This window comes from Tachyglossus aculeatus, chromosome 4, assembly GCF_015852505.1.
Source record: "Tachyglossus aculeatus isolate mTacAcu1 chromosome 4, mTacAcu1.pri, whole genome shotgun sequence".
NCBI lineage: Eukaryota > Metazoa > Chordata > Mammalia > Monotremata > Tachyglossidae > Tachyglossus > Tachyglossus aculeatus.
Window position 1 is genome coordinate 84,492,806 of NC_052069.1, and position 19,518 is coordinate 84,512,323.

The 19,518-nt window shown below is 43.2% G+C and overlaps 1 protein-coding gene across 2 annotated transcripts in view; it reads right to left on the reverse strand.

The window, feature by feature from the left end:
* The window catches only part of VPS13B (vacuolar protein sorting 13 homolog B), a 1,018,523-nt gene that overhangs the window by 526,026 nt on the left and 472,979 nt on the right, over positions 1-19,518 (reverse strand). For both annotated transcript variants that reach the window (XM_038744561.1, XM_038744562.1), the window contains exon 22: positions 16,847-17,081. In XM_038744561.1, coding sequence (XP_038600489.1) covers positions 16,847-17,081 — 235 coding nt within the window. The remainder of the gene's footprint in view (positions 1-16,846; positions 17,082-19,518) is intronic.

Consider the following 19,518-nt stretch of genomic DNA (forward strand, 5'->3'; position numbering starts at 1 on the left):
ATATTGTTCTCCTTCAGAGATCAGCCACTAAATCAATATTGGCTATTGTTCGGAAATTTAATGGAACAGCCTAAAATGATATTTAATATTCCTGCTTCATCATATACACATCTTCCCTTACTGTAAAGGTAACCCTGACGTCTGGGTGACTATGAGCCCGCTGCTGGGTAGGGACCGTCTCTATGTGTTGCAAACTTGTACTTCCCAAGCGCTTAGTACAGTGCTCTGCACACAGTAAGTGCTCAATAAATACGATTGAACGAATGTATGAATGAATGATTAGCGGCAGAAGAGCGGAGGGTGCGGGCTGGGCTGTAGAAGGAGAGAAGGGAGGTGAGGTAGGAGGGGGTGAGGTGATGGAGCACCTTACAGCCGAGGGTGAGGAGTTTTTGCCTGATGCGTAGGTTGACTGGTAGCCACTGGAGATTTTTGAGGAGGGGAGTCACATGCCCAGAGTGTTTCTGCACAAAGACGATCCGGGCAGCGGCGTGAAGTATGGATTGAAGTGGGGAGAGACAGGAGGATGGGAGATCGGAGAGGAGGCTCAGCCGTTGGTAGACACGTTCCCTGCCCACTAGGAGCTTACAGTCTAGCTCAAAAAATGAGATGTTCCGGGGAAAACATATACCCAGAAAGCAGAGACCAGATCCTGCCTTACCTTAGAGCTTCTAGAAGCTCCCACACTTTCCTTCTGATCTAGAGAGCCAAGCTGGGTGCCTCATCTACAAATACTGACCACTGTCTGTCCCAAAACCCTCCATGACAGAGCAGATGCATTGATTGGGCTAGAAAGAAGATTTACATCTTCCGTGTGTGACAAGCAAACTTTTTACAAATAACCTTGAACACCTGTGAAGGAGACACTATAACTGCTTAAGCTCCCTCTCCACCCCCCTCATCTTACCTCCTTCCCTTCCCCACAGCACCTGTATATAGGTATATATGCTTGTACATATTTATTACTCCATTTATTTATTTATTTATTTTACTTGTACACATCTATTCTATTTATTTTATTTTGTTAGTATGTTTGGTTTTGTTCTCTGTCTCCCCCTTTTAGACTGTGAGCCCACTGTTGGGTAGGGACTGTCTCTATATGTTGCCAACTTGAACTTCCCAAGCACTTAGTACAGTGCTCTGCACACAGTAAATGCTCAATAAATACGACTGATTGATTGATTAAGCTACTAATATGCACTTTTGAGAAACTTAAAACAACTTAGCAGACTCTCAAACTGAGGACTGTTTTGTTTTACTATGCTGTTGTTGCAGTTGTTGAGCAGGTCTTAACACTGAAATAAGTTCTTTGATTTTGGAGAAAATATTTATTGCAGACAAGATCTGGAGAATTTTCAAATCACCTCAAAATGCCCCAAACCACAAAAGAAGCAAGAGACTAAAATCCCATTTTTGTGTGAGTAATGTTGTACGTGATCATGCCACATTATTTACAGAGGGAAGAGCAGAGGAAATTATTCTCTGTGGCATTTCCCAAATGACATGCAAAATTGTGACCAAATTGAAAATACGTAATTCTGACCTAATAATGAGGAGGGAAAGTGAAGATGACAGAAGGCTGCCTGGCAGAAATAAATAAATGGTTCAATGAACCAGTTCTCCACATCAAAGAAGAAAGGAAAATCCCAACTAGGAAAGCACATTAATGGGCAACACAGTGCAATATTTTCAGAAAAACACATTTAAATTCCCATTACCCAAGAACTCTTGGTTTAAGCTGTATCAGATGCTATTTATTTTGCAGAACTGTGCACATCCGATACCAGGGGCCAGCTTAGGCAACTCATGAGATAATTTGCAGCTACTCAGAATAGTGTGATTTGACTTAATTTATGCTGTGAATACATGGCACAAAACAAACAGCAACCAACTCCAAAAAAAAGTGTTATCCACATTAAACTCATCACGCTCTGTGTCCTTCTATGCTCTCTGACAAACATTTTGGGGATGCTATGTCTTTGTAAACAGATGCTTTCAACTGAGTACTCAACTTGCCAGTCTGTTGCTACTCATTGAAATGGGCTTGCTATAAGTTATTCTACAATTACACATTATCAATATAGAAAAAAAAAGTGGCGACACCTTCCTTCCTTTCCACTTTGCCTTGTCTGCTCCAGATAATCCCTTTGCTGAACCCAAATCTGTCCATTTCCCTTCTCCTTCTTTAGTCTCTAGACTTTAAGCTCTAATAATAATAATGATGGTATCTGTTAAGCACCTACGATGTACCAGGCACTGTACTAAGCGCTAGGATGGATATGAGCAAATCAAGTTGGACACAGTCCCTGTCCCACGTGGGGCTCACAAACTCAATCCCCATTTTACGGATGAGGCAACTGAGGCCCAGAGAATCAATCAATCATATTTATTGAGCGCTTACTGTGTGCAGAGCACTGTACTAAGTGCTTGGGAAGTACAAGTTGGCAACATGTAGAGACAGTTCCTACCCAACAGTGGGCTCACAGAGAAGTGAAGTGACTTGTCCAAGGTCACACAGCAGACATGTGGCCGAGCCGATATTAGAAACCTATGACTTCATGACTTCCCGTGGCAGGCTCTATCCACTGTGCCAACAAGTCTCTTGACTGTAAGCTTGTTGTGGCCAGGGAATGTGTCTACTGACTCTGTTGTATTGAACCCTCCCAAGTGCTTAGCACAGTGAATGCTCTGCATACAGTAATAACAACAATAATAATAATAATGGCATTAGTTAAGCGCTTACTAGGTGCCAGGCACTGATTAAGCTCTGGGGTAAATACAGAGACAGGAGGAGGGGAGATCAGAGAGGAGGCTGATGCAGTAATCCAGTCGGGACAGGATGAGAGATAGCTTTCAGAGGGATAGGATGAGGGATAGCCTTCAGAGAAGCAGCGTGGCTTAGTGGAAAGAGCATGGGCTTGAGAGTCAGAGGATGTGGGTTCTAATCCCAGCTCCTCCACTTGTCTGCTGTGTGATCTTGGACAAGCTACTTAACTTCTCTATGCCTCAGTTACCTCATCTGGAAAATGGGGATTAAGACTGTGAGCCCCACATGGGACAACCTGATTACCCTGTATCTACCCCAACGTTTAGAACAGTGCATGGCACATAGTAAGTGCTTAACAAATACCATCATTATTATTATTATTCCCCTTAGTTTCTCAAGAAGCTACCTTCTGCCTCCTCTCAAAATTGCTCCCCATCCACCCAAACAGCCGGCCTCATCCCTCTGCATCCCTTCCAATTTTTCCCTTCCTAGTCACTCCTCCCCACCTGCTTTCAAAAATGACCATGTATCCACATCCTAAAAATACCCTCCTTTGACCCCCGTTGCTCCCTTCTACCATTTGTTTGCAAACTCTTCACAGACTCCACTTCCTCTCCTTGAAATTTTTCCATGGCCACCTGCAATCTGGCTTCCACCCCCTCCACTCAATGGGAACTGCCCTCTATACAGTCATTAATCACTTCCTTTTTGCCAAATCCAGACTCCACTCCATCCTAATCCTTCTCAATCTCTCATCTATCTTCAAAATTGGACCAACTCCTTCTCCTGGATGTATTATCTAACTTTGGCTTCATGGAAACTGTTCTGTTTCTCCTCATTTCTCTGATTGCTCCTTCTCAGTCTCTTTCCCTGGCTCCTCCTCTGTCTCCCACCTCCTAATTGGCAGGGCAGGGCGGGGGTGGTTCCTCAGTGCTTAGTTCTGGGTTCCCTTCTATTCTCCATCTACATCTATGGCTTCAATTACCATGCTTAATTGATGGTAACTGATGGTTCCCAAATGCCCCTTTCCAGCCCTGACCTCTTTCCTTCTCTACAATCTTGCATGTTTTCCTGCCCTAAGGAATCTTTACTGGGATGTCCTGCCAACAATTCAAACTTAAACGTGTCCATATCAGAACACCTCAACATCTTCCAAACCCTCTTCTTCCTCTGATTTCTATCACTGTAGATGCCACCACCACCCTCCCTTAAGTCCATAAACTGGGCAATGTCTTTGATTCATCTATTTCATTCACCTCGCATAATCGGTCCGTCACCAAATCCTGTCAGTTCTAGCTTCACGACAGCTCTAGAATTAACCTCTCCTTTCCTTCATTCATTCATTCAATCGTATTTATTGAGTGCTTACTGTGTGCAGATCACTGTACTAAGTGCTTGGGAAGTACAAGTTGGCAACATATAGAGACGGTCCCTACCCAACAATGGGCTCACAGTCTAGAAGGGGGGATTTTAGTTGGACTTTGACTCTCCATCCAAACTGCTATCACACTGGTTCATGCACTTGTCATAACTCGCCTAGATTACTGGATCAGCCTCCTCGCTGACCTCCCTGCCTCCAGTCTAAACATCACTCATCTGCCTAGATTTAAAAAAAAAAAAAGAATTCTGGGCCCATCTGCTCATTTCTCAAAGCCTCCGATCTATCTCTGTATCAAACAGAAACCCCTTAACATCTGCTTTAAGGCACTCAATCAGCTCTCCCCCTCCTGCCTAGCCTCACACTTCTCCTTCTATAACACAGCCCACACACTTTGCTCCTCTAACAATGACATACTCACTACCATGATCTTATCTCTTCCACTGATGACCCCTTGGTCACATTTTCGCTCCAGCCTGGAACTCCTTCCCCCTTTGAGGAAGGGGAGGAGAGTGGTGGCCTGTCAAATTCAAAGTCCAACTAAAATCATACCTCTTCCCTGGCTACCCTGGAGAAGCAGTATGGCATAGTGGATAGAGCACAGGCCTGGGATTAATAATGATAATAATAATAATAATAACGGCAATTATTAAGCACTTACTATGTGCAAGGCACTGTTCTAAGTGCTGGGGAGGTTACAAGGTGATCAGGTTGTCCCACGGACGGCTCACAGTCTTAATCCCCATTTTTCAGATGAGGTAACTGAGGCCCAGAGAAGTTAAGTAACATGCCCAAAGTCACACACCTGACAATTGGTGGAGCTGGGATTTGAACCCATGACCTCTGACTCCAAAGCCTGTGCTCTTTCCACTGAGCCATGCTGCTTCTCCAGTCATGTGTTCTAATCTAGGCTTCGTCACTGGTCTGTGTGTGGCCTTGGGTAAATCATTTCATTTCTCTGTGCCTCAGTTACCTCATCTGGAAAATGGGGATTGAGACTGTGAGCCCTCTGAGGGACAGAGACTATATAGTAATAATTATGGTATTAAGTGGTTACTATCTGCCAAGCACTGTTTTAAGCGCTGGGGTAGACAGAAGGTCATCAAGTTGTCCCATGTGGGGCTCACAGTCTTAATCCCCATTTTACAGATGAGGTAACTGAGGCCCAGAGAAGTTAAGTGACTTGCCCAAAGTCACACAGCTGTCTAAGCCATGCTGCTTCTCCAATCTGATTTGCTTGTATCCATCCCAGTGCTTGGTACAGTGCCTGGCACATAGTAAGCGCTGCAGAGTGGCTCAGTGGAAAGAGCCCGGGCTTGGGAGTCAGAGGTCATGGGTTCTAATCCCAGCTCCTCCACTTGTCAGCTGCGTGACTTTGGACAAGTCACTTAACTTCTCTATGCCTCAGTTACCTCATCTGGAAAATGGGGATTAAGATAGTGAGCCCCAAGTGGGACAACCTCATTATCTTGTATCTCCCCTAGCCCTTAGAACACTGCTTGGCACATAGTAAGCACTTAAAAAAACCCAAAACGTCATTATTATTACCGTCTCATCTGCTCACCCAATACTCCATCCCGTCTGTGTTTTCCATGCCCGTGGCTCCATTCTCCTTAAGCACTTGGTTACAAACCCAAACCCCATATCTTTACATTCTATGGCATCCCTTATCTATAGCCAATTTTAACATCCTTCTCCTCAACTAGATCATAAACTCCTTGAGGGCCGGGATCATGTCTACCAATTTTACCGTACTGTACTTTCCCAAGGGGCTTAGTACAGTGTTTGCCCAGTAAACGTTGAATTCATTCAATCGTATTTACTGAGTGCTTACTGTGTGCAGAGCACTGTACTAAGCACTTGGAAAGTACAACTCAGCAACAGAGACAATAAATACCATTCATTGTTTGACAAGTTTGATCCAATATGGAATCACTTTGTTTGTATGCTCTTAAAAGGCAAGATGCACATCCCTGCAAATAACACAGTCACTCGGATCTCTTAAACTCAAGTATTATATTCCTGATCATCCCTTGTCATAGTAGACATAATTTACTGGTCCCAAGCACTTGAGCCCAACCATTTCTTCCAAGAGCACGACTGCATCTACCCAGAGAGATGTGCACTGTTGGAAGAATGTTCCGTAATTTCTTAATAGCATTCTATCCACAACATGCAGCAAAAAAGCATGTGTTATAGAAGAACTGGGTGAATTTATTTTACTTGTACATATCTATTCTATTTATTTTATTTTGTTAGTATGTTTGGTTTTGTTCTCTGTCTCCCCCTTTTAGACTGTGAGCCCACTGTTGGGTAGGGACTGTATATATTGCCAACTTGTACTTCCCAAGCGCTTAGTACAGTGTTCTGCACACAGTAAGTGCTCAATAAATACGATTGATTGATTGATTAATAGGAAGGGGTCACGACTGTATATATGTATATATGTTTGTACCTATTTATTACTCTATCTATTTATTTATTTATTTTACTTGTACATATCTATTCTATTTTATTTTGTTAGTATGTTTGGTTTTATTCTCTGTCGCCCCCTTTTAGACTGTGAGCCCACTGTTGGGTAGGGACTGTATATGCTGCCAACTTGTACTTCCCAAGCACTTAGTACAGTGCTCTGCACACAGTAAGCGCTCAATAAATACGATTGATTAATTGATTGATTGATTGAATTACAAACAACAAAGGGAGAGCAGTGAGAATGCACATTGCATATATAACACATTCTTTTGGGCCACAAAATGTTCAGGCAATAAACTGCTCTCCATATTCTAAACCCGGAACACACCGAGAAGCAGCATGGCCTAGTGGATACAGCACTGCCCTGGAAGTCAGAAGGTCATGGGTTCTAATCCCGGCTCCGCTACTTGTCTGCTGTGTGACTTTGGGCGAGGCATTTCATTTCTCTGTGCCTCGGTTCCCTTATCTTTAAAATGGAGGATTAATACTGTGCGCCATGTGTGGGACAGGGACTTTGTCCAACACAATTATCAGTGCTGTGCTTGGCACACTGTAAGTGCTTAACAAATACCATCATTATTGTTGTTATTATAGCTACTCCAGAGCTTAGAACAATGCCTGGCACATAGTAAGCTCTTAACAAATACCATTATTATTATTACCGGTTTGGTTTTAAGCATTTTTAAGAATTTCTATAGTAGGATAGATAGGATAGATAGTAGGAAATGGGTAACGATGTCCTTATTTCAGCCGTTCAGGCCCCAGTAACCATGTGGATAGTACATTATCTAGCAAGAAGAAAGCAATGGAGTCTAGTTTTTCAGTTTAATTAATACTTACTAATTCTTTTCTCTTTACATTTTTATACTAAAGCACATTGTGGTTTCCAAGAGGTTGACTTAAAAACAAAAATATTCCCAGTATTTTCTCATATGAGTTTCTCTTTCCTCCAGGGAAATAATTTTATATGCATGGTTGGAGGATTAAAGGAAAAGACACCGAGTTAAATTGGAAAGAAAGTCATAGGAATAGTGCATCACCAACCTTCCGAACAAGTGGAAAATGTGATGATCTACATATAAGAGAATAACAACCCAAGTGGAACAATAAGCTACTAAGGTGAACCAGAATTACACGGAAAGGAAAAGTATCTCTCATGTTTTCAACAGACGAGGAGCAATTTTCCTATTAGTTTCTGTTAAAGGGCCCCAAATGCAAAAACAGCAAAGTTTTAATTCATCGATACTCTCAAAACTCCGTGCCTGTCAAAATATGCTTTTAAAGATGCAGAGAACTTTTCAAATGAAGCAAACACATCTTTTGCAAGGCTGCAACATTATCACCTTTCAAAGGCTGTAATACACCTACCATCTGCTTAAAGGGGTTAGCTGCATTCAACAAATTATAAATATGACCTCTACTGCTCAGGGCTTCTGGATGTAACACAAACTGCTGGAGTTGAACTAAATCCTCAACGCATTTCAGGCCTTAATATAAGAGACGTCCCCTTTCACTTCACCTCACTATTGAAATTGACTCCAACTGACATAGTTCAGCTAAGGAATAATCATTTTGAACTTTGGAGGCCCAAAGTTCAATTCATTCTCAAGGGAGTCACCTCAACCCTAAAATTAGCACTTCTTGTATAGACTGATTAGCAACTATGTCTGAAACTATTTCCTGTAAATTAATCTCTGTCAATTTGGTTACAATCCCTCAATTTTGCCAAGACTAGGTCTGCTCCTAATTTTGATGAAAGGCCCTTCCCAATGTTATATTAAACCAAGCATTTATAAAACATATCTTGACATACTATCCTCAATTTACAAAAGTTCCTTACTAAGAAAGACGCTGATATTATTATAAAGAATAGCTACAAGGGGCAAAATAAATGCAACTCAGTATGGGGAACTCGGTTTTGAGTTCAGGGCAGTGTAGAGAGATGGGATCCACTGTCACAGCCACTGGAACAGAGGGTGCAGAGATTAAACACTATTATTAAATCTTAAAGTAATTCAAAGCATAACATTACATTAGCTAAACGAGGAGTTGTAATAGGACTCAAAAATGCCCTCAATAGACCATATGCTCTTTGTGGGCAGTGATCATGTCTACCAATTTTATTACCTTGTAGTCTCCCAAGCACTTAGTAGAGCAAGTGCTTAATAAATACTACTGACTTTGATTGACAGCCAGTAATGAAGATAACCCCATCAATAATGAAAGATAATTTGGTCTGCTGGATACAGTAGTTGACCTCTGACTAGAACAGTGCTTTGCACATAGCGCTTTGCGCTTAATAAATGCCATTATTATCGGGAAAACCTATAGTTACTCATGATCTGACTAGGCATAATTTCAATTTCTTCTATCCCAGACATCCATCTGTAAAACTGTCTGTCTCTATCCTTAGCACCTCTTTGGGTTATATTAATTATAACAACAGAAAAAGATTTGGGTCATAATTGAATAAACAGTGCCATTATTAATAATGGTATTTGCAAAACACTTACTATGTGTCAAGCACTGTTCTAAGCCCTGGAGGAGATACAAAGTAATCAGGCTAGACACAGTCCCTGTCCCACATGGGGCTCACAGTCTTAATCCTCATTTTACAGATGAGGTAACTGAGGCACAGAGAAGTGAAGTGACTTATCCAAGGTCATACAGCAGGTAAGTGGCAGAGGCAGGATTAGAACCCGGGTCCCTTTGACTCCCAGGACAATGGTCTATCCACTAGATCATGCTGATTGCACTTTCAAAATCCACATCTATCTGTGCATTTGACCCAAACTCCCGCTCACCTCCTAAGAGTACTTTTTCCCCCCTTTGTACACCATCTTCAACTTATTCACTCTCTCAACTCTGCCTTCAAACGCACTGAAGTCATCCCTACACTCAAAAACATCTCTGGATCCCACTGCCCTTTCCAACTACTGCCCTGTCATTCTGCTCCTATCCCTGCTGGAATCCTATGAAGGGGTTATCGACATCCATTGCTTCTACTTCTTTTCCTCCATTTACCTTTTTAACCTTCGACAGTCTGACTTCCTCTCCCTTCACTCTCCTAAGACTGCACTCTTCAGGGTCATTCATGTCTTCCTCTTTGCCAAACCCAATGGAATTTGCTCGACCCTAATCCTCTTCCACCTCTTGATGGCCTCTGATACTTCAGATGCTGGAAAGTCTACCTACCCTTCATTTTTCTGACATAGTTCTCTCGTTTCTCCTCTTACCTCTGAGGACAAGCCTGCTCCATCTCTTTTGGCTTGTTCTTCCCACACTTCACAACCCCTAACTGTGCGTGTCCTTCAAGGCTTAGTTCTGGATCCCTCTTCACACTCTTTTCCCCACATTACACTCATACCACTGGGGAGCTATTCAATTTCATGGCTTCAACTGCCAGCTCTTATGCATATGATGCCCACATCTACTTAATTGCCCTGAGCTCACACCTTTTCTGCAATTTCTCTTGCCTCCAAGACTCTTCTCACCCATGTCCAGCTGACACCTTAAGATCACTATATCTAAAACTGAATTTATCTTCCCTTCGAAATCTTCTCCAGTCCAATTAACCTCCCCATCACACTAACCTCACCCTTAATCCATCAGATGGTAACACCACCACCATCCATCACATAGCTATCCATTCCTAATAATTAATAATTGTGGAATTTTTTAAGAGCTTACTATGTGCTAAGCACTGTTCCAAGCACTGGGGAAGGTACGAGATAATCAGGTCCCAAATAATAATAACGGCATTTGTTAAGCGCTTACTATGTGCCAAACACCGTTCTAAGCACTGGGGTAGACACAAGGTAATTAGGTTGTCCCACCTGGGGCTCACAGTCTTCATCCCCATTTTACAGATGAGGGAACTGAGGCACAGTTAAGTTAAGAAGCTTGCCGAGGGTCACACAGCAGGCAAGTGGTGGAGCCAGGATTAGAACCCACATCCTCTGATTCCCAAGTCCATGCGCTTTCTACTAAACCACATATGTTTATCATATGTTGAAGTAGGAAGGAAAACAGGCACTGAATCCCCTTTTTACAAATGAGATAACTGAGGCACAGAGAAGTGATTTGCCCAAGGTCACACAGCAGACACAGTGGGGCTGGCATTAGAACCCAAATCCCCAGGCTCCCAAGCCTATGCTCTTTCCATTAGGCTATGCTGCTCCTCTGTACCCTCTTCTCAACTCCCAAACTTCCAACTTCTAGCTCACACCCTCCCTCCACCCTAGAAGCAAACCGGTTAATCCTGCTCATCTCTCAGATGTCTCCCAGCCTTCAGACCACCCCCTTCTCCTCTAGGCTGTAAGTCAATTGTGGGCAGGGAATGTGTCTATCTGTGAGCAAACTGTTGGGTAGGGACTGCCTCTATATGTTGCCAACTGTACTTCCCAAGCGCTTAGTACAGTGCTCTGCACCCAATAAGTGCTCAATAAATACGATTGAATGAATGAATGAATGAACTCTGTCATATTGTACCCTCCCAAGTGCCTACTACAGTGCTCTGGATACAGAAAGCACTCAAAAAAGACAACTGATCGACTGACACATGTCTAAGCTTGCCTTCTCTGACACTGTCCTCTCCCGTTTCTCCTCCTCTCCGGCTCCTCGTTCTCAATCTCTTGCACAAGCATCTTCTCTGACTCCCTCCCTAACTGCGGGAGTCCCTCAGGGCTCACCTCTGGGCCCGTTTTTATACTCCATCTACACCTACTACCTCAGGTTAAGAGGAGAACCTAAAAACGCATTCATTCCCATGGCTTCAACTACCATCTTTATACAGACGATTCCCAGATCTACTTCTCCAGCCCTGATCTTTCTCCTTCTCTGCAATCTTGTATTTCCTCCTGCCTTCAGGACCTCTCTAACTGGATGTCCCGTGAGCACCTCAAATTTATAATGTCCAAAACAAACCTCATCTTCCCACTCAATCCCTGTCCTCTCTGTGACTTTCCCATTATTTTAGCCAGCACCACAATCCTCCCTGTCTCACAAGCCCTTATCCTTGGCATTATCCTTGACTCATCTGTCTCATTCAACCTGTCACCAAATCCTGTCACATCACTAAAAACCACCCTTTTCTCTTCACCCAAACTGCTACCATCTTAATCCAAGCACCTTGACTACCTCGTCGACCGCGTTGCTGATCTGCCTGCCTTCTGACTCTCCCCACTCCAGTCCATACTTCATTCATTCATTCATTCAATTAATCGTATTTATTGAGCGCTTACTGTATGCAGAGCACTGTACTAAGTGCTTGGAAAGTACAAGTTGGCAACATATAGAGAGGGTCCCTACCCAACAACGGGCTCACAGTCTAGAAGGGGGAGACAGACAACAGAACAAAACATGTAGACAGGTTTTATGATCATTTTTCTAGAAAACAGTTTAGTCCATGTTTCCCCACTCCTCTAGAACCTCAAATGGTTGCCCATCTACCTCCATATCAAACAGAAACTCTTTATTATTGGCTTTAAAAAACTAAATCACCTTGCCCCCTCCTAACTTACCTAGTTATAATGCAGCATAGAAAATCACTTCTCTACCACCAACCCACCCACTATACCTCGATCTCATCCATCTGACAGCTGACCCCTCTCTCACATCCTGTCTTTGACCTGGATCTTCCTCTCTCTTCATATCTGACAGAACATCACTCTCCCCCTCCTTCAAAACCACATCTCCTGCAAGAGGCCTTCCCCCACTAAGCCTTCGTTTTGCCTATTCCTTCTCCCTTCTGCATTGCCTTTGCACTTGGATTTGCAACCTTTATTCACGCCACAGCACTTTTGTACCTATCCATAATTTATTTTAATGTCTGTCTCCCACTCTAGACCGTACTTCCCCAATTAAGCCCTCTTTTCCCAACTCTCTCTCCCTTCTGCACTGTCACTGCACTTGGATCTGTACCCTTTAAGCACCTATTCACCTCACCTTCCGCCCCACAGAACTTACATATATAGCCATAATTTATTTATATTCATGTCTATCTCCCCCTTCTACATTGCCTTTGCACTTCATTCTGTACCCTTGGATATTCACCCTCTCTTCAGCCTCTCGGCACTTATGCAATAATAATAATGGTATTTGTTAAGCGCTATGTGCTAAGCACTGCTCTAAACCCTGGGGTAGATACAAGGTAATCGCGTTGTCCCACATGGGGCTCAAAGTCTTAATCCCCATTTTACAGATGAGGTAACTGAGGTACAGAGAAGTTAAGTGACTTGCTCAAAGTCACACAGTTGACAAATGGCAGAGACAGAATTAGAACCCATGACCTCTGACTCCCAAGCCTGTGCTCTTTCCACTAAGCCATGCAGCTTCTCGTGTACATACCCGTAATTATGTTATTACCTGTCTCCCCCTCTAGACTGTGAGCTGCTGGTTGGCAGGGAATGTGCCTACCAAATAACTCTGTTGTATATATGTCCATGACTGAACTCCTTATCTTCCCTCCCAAACCCTGCCCTCTCCCTGACTTTCCCATCACCGTTGACGGCACTACCATCCTTCCCGTCTCACAAGCCCGCAACCTTGGTATCATCCTCGACTCTGCTCTCTCGTTCACCCCTCACATCCAAACCATCACCAAAAACTGCTGGTCTCAACTCCGCAACATCGCCAAGATCTGCCCTATCCCCTCCATCCAAACCGCTACCCTGCTGGTTCAATCTCTCATCCTATCCCGACTGAATTATTGCATCAGCCTCCTCTCTGATCTCCCATCCTCGTGTCTCTCCCCACTTCAATCCATACTTCACGCCGCTGCCTGGATCGTCTTTGTGCAGAAACGCTCTGGGCATGTTACTCCACTCCTCAAAAATCTCCAGTGGCTACCAATCAACCTACATATCAGGCAAAAACTCCTCACCTTCGGCTTCAAGGTTCTCCATCACCTCGCCCCCTCCTAGCTCACCTCCCTTCTTTCCTTCTCCAGCCCAGCCCGCATGCTCCGCTCCTCTGCTGCTAACCTCCTCACCATACCTCGTTCTTGCCTGTCCCGCTGTCAACCCCTGGCCCACGTCCTCCCCCTGGCCTGGAATGTCCTCCCTCCGCACATCTGCCAAGCTAGCTCTCTTCCTCCCTTCCAAGCCCTACTGAGAGCTCACCTCCTCCAGGAGGCCTGCCCAGACTGAGCCCCCTCCTTCCTCTCCCCCCTCCAGATCCCCCCGCCCTACCTCCTTCCCCTCCCCACAGCACCTGTATATATGTTTTTACAGATTTATTACTCTATTTATTTTACTTGTATATATTTACTATTCTATTTATTTTATTTTGTTAATATGTTTTGTTTTGTTGTCTGTCTCCCCCTTCTAGACTGTGAGCCCGCTGTTGGGTAGGGACCGTCTCTATATGTTGCCAACTTGCACTTCCCAAGTGCTTAGTACAGTGCTCTGCACACAGTAAGCGCTCAATAAATACGATTGAATGAATGAATTATACTCTCCCAAGAGCTTAGTACAATGCTCTGCACACAGTAAGTGCCTAATACTGTTGATTGATTGGAATTCCTTTCTCTGTCACTTTCGGCAGACCACTGGATCTCATTTCAAAGGCCAGCTAGCTGGGTGCCAGTATCTTCCCAGATGATGTGTCTACAACACCGGGGCTCTTCTTTTGGGTGCATGACTATAAATGGGGGGGAACTTCTCAGGATTACAAAGGTCAAACTCAGGATCCCCAGAACAGTATAGTCTTCTTTTTTTTTAATGGTATCTGTTAAGTACTTACTATGTGCCAGGCACTCTTCTATTCACTGGGATAGATACACAGTAGTCTGGCTGGACACAGTCTCTGTCACAAATGGGGCTCACAGTCTTAATCCCCATTTTACAGATGAGATAACAGACACGGAGAAGTGAAGTGACTTGCCCAAGATCACACATCAGACAAGTGGCAGGGCTGGGATTAGAACCCAGGTCCTTCTGACTCCAAGGGTGGTGTTCTATCCACTAGGCCATGCTGCTTCCCACTTTCTTTCATTCATTCGTTTATTCAATCATATTTACTGAGCGCTTACTGTGTGCAGAGCACTGTACTAAGCACTTGGGAAGTACAAGTCGGCAACATATGGAGATGGTCCCTACCCAACAACAGGCTCACAGTCGAGAAGGAGCAGACAGACAACAAAACAAAACATGTGGACAGGTGTCCAAGTCGTCAGAACAAATAGAATTAAAGCTAGATGCACATTATTAACAAAATAAATAGAATAGTAAATATGTCCTAGTAAAATAAATAGAGTAATAAATCTGTACAAACATATACAGGTGCTGTGAGGAGGGGAAGGAGGTAGGGCGGGAGGGGATGGGGAGGAGGAGAGGAAAAAGGGGGCTCAGTCTGGGAAGGCCTCATGGAGGAGGTGAGCTCTCAGTAGGGCTTTGAAGGGAGGGAGAGAGCTAGCTTGGCGGATGTGTGGAGGGAGGGCATTCCAGGCCAGGGGGAGGATGTGGGCCGGGGGTCGATGGCAGGACAGGCGAGAAAAAGGTACAGTGAGGAGGTTAGCGGCAGAGGAGCGGAGAGTGTGGGCTGGGCTGAAGAAAGGGAGAAGGGAGGTGAGGTAGGAGGGGGCGAGGTGAGGGAGAGCCTTGAAGCCGAGCGTGAGGAGTTTTTGCTTGATTTGTAGGTTGACAGGCAGCCACTGGAGATTTTTGAGGAGGGGAGTAACATGCCCAGAGCATTTCTGCACAAAGATGATCCAGGGAGCAGTGTGAAGTATAGTCTGAAGTGGGGAGAGACAGAAGGATGGAAGATCAGAGAGGAGGCTGATGCAGTAATACAGTTGGGATAAGAGATTGAACCAGCAAGGTAGCGGTTTGGATGGAGAGGAAAGGACAGATCTTGGCGATGTTGTGGAGGTTAGACCAGCAGGTTTTGGTGACAATTGGATGTGAGGAATGAACGAGAGAGTGGAGTCAAGGATGACACCAAGGTTGCGGGCTTGTGAGACGGGAAGAATGCTAGTGCCGTCTACAGTGATGGGAAAGTCAGGGAGGGGGTGGACCTTCTTGCCACTGAGATATATTGGAAATGGGGAACTATAATAATAATAATGGTATTATTAGAGAAGCAGCATGGCTCAGTGGAAAGAGGCTTTGGAGTCAGAGGTCACGGATTCAAATCCCAGCTCCGCCAATTGTCAGCTGTGTGGCTTTGGGCAAGTCACTTAACTTCCCTGTGCCTCAGTTACCTCATCTGTAAAATGGGGATTAAGACTGTGAGCCCACATGGGACAACCTGATCACCTTGTATCCCCCCAGCACTTAGAACAGTGCTTTGCACATAGTAAGTGCTTAATAAATGCCATTATTATTATTATTATTATTTGTTAAGCGCTATGCCAGGCCAGCTTACCATACCACAACCCATCAGCCAGCTTGGCTCAAACTGAGCTAAGGGCAGCAGGCTGGCAAAATCTATGTGATGCTACCGATAACCTGAGTTACTGTAAAGTGAATCATGTCTGCCTGCGGCATGGAATGAAAAATTTCTGAAAAACCTTAATCACCTACTTCACCCACAGATTACGAAGAGAAAAAAGAGGGCATTTTCTAGATGAGGATCAGGGAGAGAAGCCCCGCTTGCCTTAAGCAGACCCTGCTCATGTGCTATCTGATCTTCCAAATAGTTAACAGGATGTCAATTCAAACAATGCTGAGATTTGCACTCACAGGTTAGTAATAGGAACAAGGTGTTGCCCTGTCAAACTGTGTCAAAAACTTGAGTCTTACCCTTAAAATATAGGCCCACTTTCCTGGATTCGTTTTGTGACTCAATCAACCCCTTCTGGTTTTCTTACAACATGAGAATGAATATGTCAGGTTCACAAAGACATGAATTTGTATCAGATTACAGAAAATAGGAAATGAAGTATTTGTTGAGGAGGGAATAACCGCGACAATCATTACACTACATTCATTGCACTTGAAATAATAGCTCTTTTCAATTCTGCTCAGCATTTCTCAGATTAAAGAAATGAATTAAATACACATGGGTCTCTTAAAATTTTTGATATAGGCGTACTGTGCTTGGATTATAATTCTACATAGAGGAGGAGGGAGATAATCTGTGGCACTTGGCTCATCTACTCTAGCCACACAATAAATCTTTCGCTGGGAAGACCTAACTATGTAAATTTGGACATGGAAGAGTGATCATATGATCAATAAGCAACACCTTAACGCTGGGAAGAATTTTAAAATTCATCTTATAAATACCTTCTTCGAGAATAGGTTTCAAGACATCAAATGGAATCTCCTGCAGTGGCTCCATGTACTTATGTCCAGCACTAAGGATTGTGATCTGGGGCAGACAGAGAACGAGGGTTCCCGGCATACTGGCTTGCCCGTGATACCAACTTCTCACAGTTCCAGGAATGTCGCCAGATACAATTGTGCTCGGGGAAGGCAGACTGTCATTTGGAAGGAACACACAACACGACTGTATTTCTAGCTGGAAAACAAAAGGTAAAATGCTGTTTTAGTGTCAGGTCAAATACGAACAGTAACACCTCTAAAATTTTCACCGGAATTATCAAGAGAAATCGAGAGAATTTCAAGAGGCTATCGGGAAAGTAGGAGCAACAATCATGCATACAGAAATTTTAAAAAATCTTCATGCTATAAAAAGGTGCCACTTCTGTCCATAAACTTGATCAAAAGGATACAGCAACATGAGCTGAAATATATCTGCCTTTCCACAGCTCTTTCCAAGAAACATGATTGAGTTAAGAAATGTGCTGGCAAAAAAAGGTGAGAAAATCCTCCTCCTTTTGCAGTTCATTAGGTTTTGTTAGCACCAGTGAAAGCCTTAAGAGTTGACTGGCATTTTATTTGCTGTTACTTTCTAAAAAGAGTTATTTCCATGTGAATTCTTCCCTTCCTTTGTAGTTTTACAGTGACTAGCATGAAAAAAAACCCCCCTCACTCATCAGCCACTCTAAAAGGCCTTAGTTGGAAACAGATATTCTCATTTAAACACCAGATATTTAATCACCTTTGGACATTGTATATCACCCCACTCCCAACTCCACAGCACTTCTGCACGTATCTTTAAATTACACATTATACATTACTTATTTATTCGTATTAATGTCCATCTCCCCCTCTAGAGTATAAACTCATTATGGGCAGGCAACATGTTTGTTAATTCTGTTGTACTGTACTCTCCCAAGAGCTTAGTACAGTACTCAGCACAGAGTAAGTGCTAAATGTTTGATGGAATCAAAGCAACAAAAGTTTAAATGTAAGAGGTCCTTCTGCCACTCTACAGATGAAGGCTAAAATGTGATGTCACGCAAGATATTTTCTTCCGCTTCTCCGATACAATGCAGTTGCGCAGCCTACCAGAGAAAATGTCTTATACTTTTTCTAGAACTCCTGCGACTTCAAGCAAGGCTGAGAAATCCCCAACCAGGGACTGAACTCATCATGACTTAATTCAGAGGCAACGTAGGCAACGGACTGTTCGTCTCAGTTGGCTCTCTCAAGGACTACTCTGCACCTGGATATCAAATAGCCTCAACAGCTTGCACACTTGAATGCTTTGTTAAGAAAATACAAAATATGATTCAGTTCAGTTTCTTCAAAATGTTTTCAAGGCAAGATGTTATTTGAAGATGTGATAAAAACAAAATTGGTTTGCTGTTCGGTAACTCACATAGCAGTGCCCTGTAACAGTTCCAACTGAGAATTCATATCTGTAAAGAGACCATATTTTTCAAATGATAACTAAGCACTAATGCTCACTGTTACCCTCCCCTCAGGGTTGATATATTTTCCCTCATGAGAGCAACAATAATCTGTAATGGAGTTGGAATCCCTAAATACCGTAAATAATTTGCCAGTCTAGTATAAAATAGCATTGATATTCATCTTTTCTCCAACATTTCTGTATTTCTTTGCTTAGACAAACTGACAAGACTCCACTGAGGGGGGCAAAAAGAGGTAGAGCTTTGCAAAAATGAATACGTTGTTTCATGAAGTTTGGGCTTGTTTCTGGTTCTAGTCCTATTTGAGCGGCAAGGTGAAATTAATTATACTGTATATTTGATAAGCACTTTATTGATCCAAGATCGTTGAATGTACTTTATTTATCCTGGAATAGGGACAACTTTGTATTGTTACAGATGTATTGCATTTAGATCCTTAAAAACGTATCAATAATTCATTGTGTCCGTTTGCACAGTTTGGAAAAAATAGCCTATAAGAGTATTTTCTCCTCTATTACCACAAGATGCAGGTCAAACCACTGACCGCCAGCGATAAATAGCTGACAGAGGCACTGTTGCTATGATCAGGAAAAGCTTTTGTTTTATAAGTGTGCTAAGTAAACAGTTCATTAAAAATCACTATTCAAATAGATTGTGCGGATGTGAATCAAATGTTTCCACAATGCAGACTGAACAAAACACAGGGGAATAAACACTAGTCTAAAATACTGTCATTTTGGACATCTACCATTTCATCAGCTTGAAAAAAAGGGTCAGGGTGCCAAATACCTATGCAAAGTCAACAAAACAGGTCCCGAGGTACGGCATTACACCTGCCTTGCGAAAACCAAAGGAGACAAAATAAAAGCTATTTTGACTTGTTCGGGTTAATTAACTGTTTTGAGTCACAAATGACAAAGAGGAAGTACTGAGAAACGTAACTTAAGTATTAATTAAAAGGCATCCATCAGCACTTAAACAATTACAGTAAAATACTGTACTTATATGTGTTCATTCATTCAGTCGTATTTATTGAGCGCTTACTTTGTGCAGAGCACTGTACTAAGCGCTTGGGAAGTACAAGTTGGCAACATATAGAGACAGTCCCTACCCAACAACGGCTCACAGTCTGGAAGACGGGCTCGCCTAAGATATATGGAAAAATTATCAGTGTGAACA